The 7,314-nt window shown below is 31.4% G+C and overlaps 1 protein-coding gene across 1 annotated transcript; it reads right to left on the reverse strand.

Annotated features, from left to right (window-relative positions):
• Window positions 1–4,729: 4,729 nt before the first annotated feature.
• LOC129959789 (5-hydroxytryptamine receptor 2B-like) lies at window positions 4,730–5,761 on the reverse strand (the record flags this gene model as incomplete). The annotated part of the gene is made up of 1 exon (XM_056072682.1): window positions 4,730–5,761. A coding segment is annotated over one exon (1,032 nt), but the record flags the coding sequence as incomplete, so codon positions are not given.
• Window positions 5,762–7,314: the final 1,553 nt, after the last annotated feature.

Below are 7,314 nucleotides of genomic sequence, written 5' to 3' on the forward strand. Positions count from 1 at the left end.
TAAATTCTAAAAATTCCAAATAATTCTAAAATGTTTACAAGAGTGCAAACGGCTGAAACGCTGCTTACATATCAAATCTGAGCTTATAAAAAAGGGTTTTGTGTTGCTTCGCAAGACCTATACATGATTCATGGATATATACTTCACAAACTGAACACATGCGCGAATTCAAAATATCATCTATATCATAAAATTGTATTGCAGTTAGAAACAGAGAAGAAAAATGATGACCTTTTCTCAAACGATTTTTTTAGAAGGACAACTGCGATAAAATTAAATGGTGAATTCCATTTAATGAGTAAGGTTGATATAGCCTTCCATTATTGTTCTGTGTTGAGAAGCTGGAAGATTTCGGGTTCGGATACAAATTCTACACGAAATACGCCGAACATGTTCACCACATGCATATTAAATCTGATCTAATGTTAAATCTAGGATCAAGGGCTCTCTTGCTTTTGTGGTGATGATTTTTGGAATCGGAGTGTCGTCTTCATTATTTGACCTCTTTTTAAAACTCTGAAATCTGCCCGAAAGTAATCAGCGCTTTGTTTCCAGAGAGGGCGTCAATATAACTAAACTAGAACCATTGAATATGCATTATGAAATATATTCTTCAATGAAAGTGAATGGAATATTACGTTAAATTACTAAATCTCTCTAAAATATTAACTTATATGTATTAATGTAATTCAAATGATTTTTAAAAGATTTTTCTGGTACCCAGCAGTTATAGTTGAAAAGATGCAGTACAAAGACTATTCATCTGACTTGATGATAAAGTTTTATTGATTCAATATCGTTAGGTATTGATAGGCGATAGACAGATAGGCAATTTTATGGAGGTAATTTATTTTAGAAGAAAGCAAGAACAACTGCTGTTTAGTCACTCGAAGGAAGTGCATGATTTATTCAGAGAAGTAACAGAAATTTCATGTCAATGCGCAATTACAAATTTGAAATGTTTACAATAAATATATTCACAAAATGGTAAATACACATATTTAAGATCTCTTCAGTTCACTATATGAGTGCATTTAACACACACTTAAAATCTTAAAACACATACACACTAAAAATTGAATTCACATTTGGTAAACAGTTTATTCTAAGTTGCATGTACTACAATCTTTCTTAGATAACGATAATAAAATTTCAGTGGTTTCAGATATGTTATTTTTACGTGCATTGGCGACCAAAGTTAAGCTACAACACATATTTTTTTGAAATTATTCTATCATTAATATTTTAAAAATTGATGTCATTTATAATTAGAGATTGATGTTAAGCAAAATACTCCTTATAATCTGTGATATTTTAAATGCCTTTCACATGTTTTAAAAACTCACGCAATTCGAGAGAACATAAAGCTGGACAATTTTCTTATTTAGAATTTTTTCAATAAAAATGTGACTTTGAATAGAAAAGTTTCATGATTAATTAATTGCATCAAAAATGAATTTACAGAATCGTTTAAACCATGAATTAAGACGTAAAGTATTCGGTAGGCTTGGAACTGATTGATCTCAAGCGGGCGTCGCTCAACGCTTAGGATTGTCTCGAATAGTAACATTCAAGTCATGTTGCCCATTCAAGTCATTCTTGGCATCATCACCAAGAAGGCTATTCTATATCGCCCAAGAGTTACGTTGAGCTAATTAATACATGCTATTATATGTGCGACAGCATAGAGAGTCAAAGATTGCAGAACTCGCTTGGAACCTCGCTGTTGCTATTGAAAAAATAATTTCTAAGCAAACTGGGAACACGTTGTAGCTGAGAAGAGTTTTTATGCCAGACATTTGGGAATACGCCTTTCCTTCAAGACAGAACAAGAAACAAGCAGTTTTGGAAGAACCAGGAACTTCATTCTTGGAATTATTCCCGCAGAATCTTTATTTGGAGAGAATATATTGTCCGCTTTCATCGCATGAATAAAAAAGAAGTGCTTCGCTTTGGTGAAAGTGAAATTCTTCTGTGAAGAGGAATCATGTTAGACTAGACGGCCGTATATCTGTGTATGTCTATAGAGAGGGTTCTATGACTACACAACTGTACAAAGATGAGGCCCCAGAACCTTAATGATAGTTTTCCGAGAAGCAGTTTGCGACGATATTATTTTTACAGATGACAAAAAGGTCAGGCAGATTTATTCCAACTGTGGATGATTTTCTGGAGGAGGAGGCCATTTCCTGGTTTTTCAGAGAAAACACACTAGCCAACTCATTAGATCCTAATCCCATAGTATGTATGGGATACTTTAAGAAGAGCCATCGCATTGCATCAATGTACTCCCAATATTTTCCAGAATTAAAGTTTTCTCTATTAGATGAATGGAATTTGTCGCCACAAACTTGCAACTTGATTTTAAACATCATAACTTTCTGTAAGGCTTGAAAATCTATGTATGGTGGCTGCACTCTTTCCTAACCAGATGGTTCTGAAACCATCTTTTAGCCATTTTTAATCTCATTTAAATATTTGAAAAAATTTATTCCATTTTAATTTTTTAGTTTATTATTAGATGTCTCATAATATTTAGCAACGGTATTCAAACGTCTTAATAAACCAATTACATTTAGGATATTACATGCTTTGTGTTTGTAATCTGATTTTTGGGTACCAGTATGCATTTTGAGTCTACATTGTTACCTATTCTTGATTTTTGATTCCAAATACAAAGCTTGTTAATTTTGGTTTTAGATTTATCTCTCCTAATTAACGAAAGAAGCCTATACGGATATTTACTCCTCCTCAGACAACCTGAGCATTATTTCACAACATAATATTTTAGCAAAGTTTAAAAATTACATTTAACGCTGTTGCAAGAAAACTCATAAAAAATTGCAATTGTTTTATTTTTTAAAGATGAAACTAAATCTATCGTAAAAAACTTTTATATTTATTCGAAAAATTATTATAGTGTGAAGTATGCGAAGTCTGTCCAATAAATAACTGAACCAAAATAATAAAAAAGTTTATTTTACTAAGAAGTATGCCTTTTTCACAACCATTTATAAATGTCCTGAATATTTTTTTCCTAACCTTTGCCAAAATTTTGATGTTGAGTTTTTTTCTCTTTTTCGACCAGAGCAACAAGCAGAATACTACAGAAAAAGTAGAAAAACGATGGATTCCAAAAAAGAAAAGAATGATGGAAACATAAGTAGTTTCAGTGATCTGAAGGTTACTGACGCTCCTGTAGATCCTCCGGCAATATATCAGACAGTGCACATTAGCAAACATCATCTCAACACCAGCCTAGGGAATTATTGCGTATATTTATTGGGAAAACTACGCATGTCAATTTTATTGTCGCACTAATATTTTGTGAACTGATCAAAATAGCATTAGTCAATGCTGCATACATAATGCCTCGACAGGTTGTGTGCAAATTTTATGTGTTGGTTCGTTAGATCATGATAGAAGATTGTGCCCTGAAGCTGGATTAGCGATTAATGAAGGGTGTTATTTGTAAGTTTGTAAAAAAATAATACCAATTAGAACAATTTGAAACTAGAATGTTGCATAGGAAGAACGCGGTGGTGCAGTAATACGAAATTATCTTGGACATTCAGTACATAAATGTGCATGTACCAGTTGCAGCTCGCAAGTAAGGGTGTTTTTTAGACATGTACTTGATAGACCTTACCACCTCTTAATTATTTCTGTACAGGTTAATGAACCCCATAGCATGCAGTAGTGCACCTGTCATAAAAGTTTAGTGTCTATGCAACTATTAAATTACACATAATAGATGCGCAATGATATAAAAAAAAGCCTGCATATAATTTTAAAATGTGCATAGATGACAAGTTTATGAAGTTTATGTTCACAAATTTTTTTCAATGATATTGTAAAAATACACAAGTTATTACAGAAAACAGTTCTCAATTGCATCAAAAACTAAAAAGAAAAAGTGCAACTTTTAAACAGGAAAGAGACACATATGAAGAAACACAATCAGCGATAACAGTACAAGGAAGATACACAATAGTTTCCACAAAAAGAAGTACAATACAATGTTTATCCACTTTGTAATTTTTACAACTCATATTTTAATAACAAGTTATTTTAGTTAAAAAGGATTTTCAGTTACCAAACAAAGTGTTTGATTTTATAGTTGTTCTTTGCTAAAAAGCAAGCCTTGAACAGATTTAATTAATTGTAATAAAATTGACTTATTGAAGCAATCTCACTTTGAGACCGATGACTATGATTGGTTTGATAATACCCATAGATAAATTTAAGAAATAATAGTTGAATAATCGTATATTTTATTAAAAATAAATAAATGTTGTTCGCAAAATTCTGTTATTACCTATAGAGTGAATGCAATAGTTTAAAAAGTTTTTATAAATTTTACAGGCAAATTGATGTGCCACTTTTGATGAAGTTATTTATGAAATAAGTTTTTTAAAAAGAAGTTTTTTTAAGATAACATAAAAAAAAAAAAAAAAAAAAAAACACTAGACTGAGGCAATTTTTTTTCAAATAGCTTCATAACTGTGAAAAGGGAAATCATGCTTATACGGATTGAAATGCCCCGCGTTGGTTCTTTTTAAAAATCTTTTTATACTAATATATATAAAAAAAATTCTTTTAAAAAATTATCAAGAATTTTAAACCATTTGCACAGATCATTGCATTGAATCCATTCTGTAAGAAAGTGTATGCACAAAAGCATTTGTACTTTAATAACAGTGATATTTAAATCACTAAGTGCATTCGGTTAAAAACGGCAAGAATTTAAATAAATTTGCTTAAAAGCCATTCGAAAATCCGGGCTGAAAACAGTATAAATAACTGGATTGAGCATAGAGTTGGCATAACCAAGCCACAATGCAAAACTAAAAAGGGCATTACTTGGTTGACAGTCTTCGCATAATGGCATAAGTAACGCCATAATGAAAAAAGGAAGCCAACAAATAACAAAAACTCCGGTTATAACTGTCAGTGTCCTAGCTGCTTTTCTTTCACGTTTTGATCTCAAGTTAACTCTTCTTCGTTTTTTCAAAACATGTTCTTTGCTTTGATCCCATAAGTAATCCTCAGATCGACTTGCTTCACTTGGGTGTGATGAAGAAGTTGTGGTCGAAATTAAAGTCATCTCAGTGACTAGTGATGCCATGACAGTAGCAGATACCAATCGGGACTCTGCACGTGTTCCTGGTCTACGACGAATTCGTTTTTGAGCCACTCGAAATATTCTCCAATACAAAAACAGGATCACTATTAAAGGAACGTAAAACGTAGCACAAGTAGCAAAAAGTTGATAACCAGGATCTTGACTGATTAAACATCTTTTTTCGTTTAGCACTCTTTCCTCGTGGTGCTCATCTTTCCAACCAATAAGAGGTGCGACTGACACAGAAAGAGCAACTAACCAAACAATTATTATTGTAAGACCCACGTGCCATGATTGTCTTTGACGAACGTAATCGATATCTGTGACTGCCCAGTATCTGTCCACAGCGATAGCTACTAGATGCAAAATTGAGGCTGTGCAACATAGCACGTCACAAGATGTCCAGATGTCACACAATTCTTTGCCAAGGTTCCACTCTCGTTTTACTTCATATACTGCTCCTAAGGGCATAACCAAACATGCAACTAGAAGATCTGCAACGGCGAGAGACAGCACCAAGCAATTGCCTTTCGTTTGAAGAGTCTTTTCACGAGTTATAGCAATTATCACTGATACATTACCGATTATTGTAAACAAAATTAACAGAGAAAGAACTGTCGAAAGGGCTGCAGTGGACACAATGTTTGAGGCTGCATCCTGGGAGTTGTTATTTTCAGTTCCATTGAAAAGTAGAACCGTGTCAAATGTTAGATTGTCGTAAACGTCACTGAAGTTACTCATCGTCATGGTTGTCAAGAATGTTCCTGGAATAGTAAAATATAATCATTGTGAATATTTGCAGAAAAATCTTAATGATATACATTACTAAAGATGAATGAACAAATCACATTGAAAAAAGTGCAAGACTTTTCAATATATAACAATATTTTCAATATCTCAACTTGCTTTTTCCCTTACAATAGATTGAAATTTTACATATGAACGTCTTTTCAACCAATTAGAGGAATTACCATCACATATTCACAGAAGTACTTAGTTCACGTGTCTATTGAAATTTGATTGTGATGAAAATAATTTTTGAAAATATTAAATATATTCGCTTGTAAGTTTAAATCAAATATCTCTTCTAGAATAAGGATGAAAATCTTATATCAAGTTTTCTTCAGATTTGTTTTCGAAGAAAATATGCAGTTTTCAATGATATCTTTTGGTTAAAATGGAACATAAATATTGGATTATTAAAATAATATATAACACAAAGGAGTTTTTGGTTGTCAGTCGATCTGCGACTATCTACTGTTTCATAAAATCGTTTTCTTAGTTAAAAGGCTATGGAAGAGCATTTGAAAGCTGTTCTATTTTTATTGGTGACAAACACTTTTGGTAATCTTCATTAAGTAATATTTTCTTAGACTTTTGAGATGATGGAAGAAAAGTTTTCTTGACTTTAATTAAGCCAATTCTGAATTTTTTAAAATGCATTTTCAAATTATTTACTTGCGTGAAATAACTTTTAATGCATTATTTTTTCTTAAATAGGATTATGAAATCAAATGAGAATTAGGCCAAAAGTCTTAAATATTAGAAAGACTTCCCAAAATTTTACAAACATAAATTTTTATTGGAAATTTAAAATTTAATAATATAATGTCCTTGTGATTAAAACTGTTATTTTGTAGAATTTTATGTTGCTATTTTTAAATTGTTTTTAATAGATATTTGTTATTTTGTTCATGAAAAAATTATCTGAAAAGCATTGAATTAATATTTTATACCATAATTATTTAGCTATATTTTCTAAAGAAAATATCTTAAGGCTTTTCAGTAGAATCCTACCTTTTAATGGCTGTCATTTATAATAGTGGCCAAAACTGTAGGAAACTTTTGGAGAAAGAACATTTTTGAGATTTGATAGTTCAAAGGAACAATTTTATTAAGAGAAATACATTAAAGTGAGATATCATTTAAAGGGTAATTTAATTAATAGTTTAATAAAATAATTACAACTTGCAAGGCCATTCCAAGGAATTCATAAATGATTTTAGCTTCTCAGGTATTATTATTTGATACTCTATTATATTATCGCTTTAATTAATTGGGTTTTACAGCTGGGTTGCTTCTATATATCAATTTTGTTAGCCTGCTCCATAGATTTTCGATTCGTTTAAGGTCTAGACTATCCCCAGACCATTGAAATATGATTGTCTTGTAACCCGTTTTTCTGTATG

Source organism: Argiope bruennichi, chromosome X2 (assembly GCF_947563725.1).
Source record: "Argiope bruennichi chromosome X2, qqArgBrue1.1, whole genome shotgun sequence".
Lineage (NCBI taxonomy): Eukaryota > Metazoa > Arthropoda > Arachnida > Araneae > Araneidae > Argiope > Argiope bruennichi.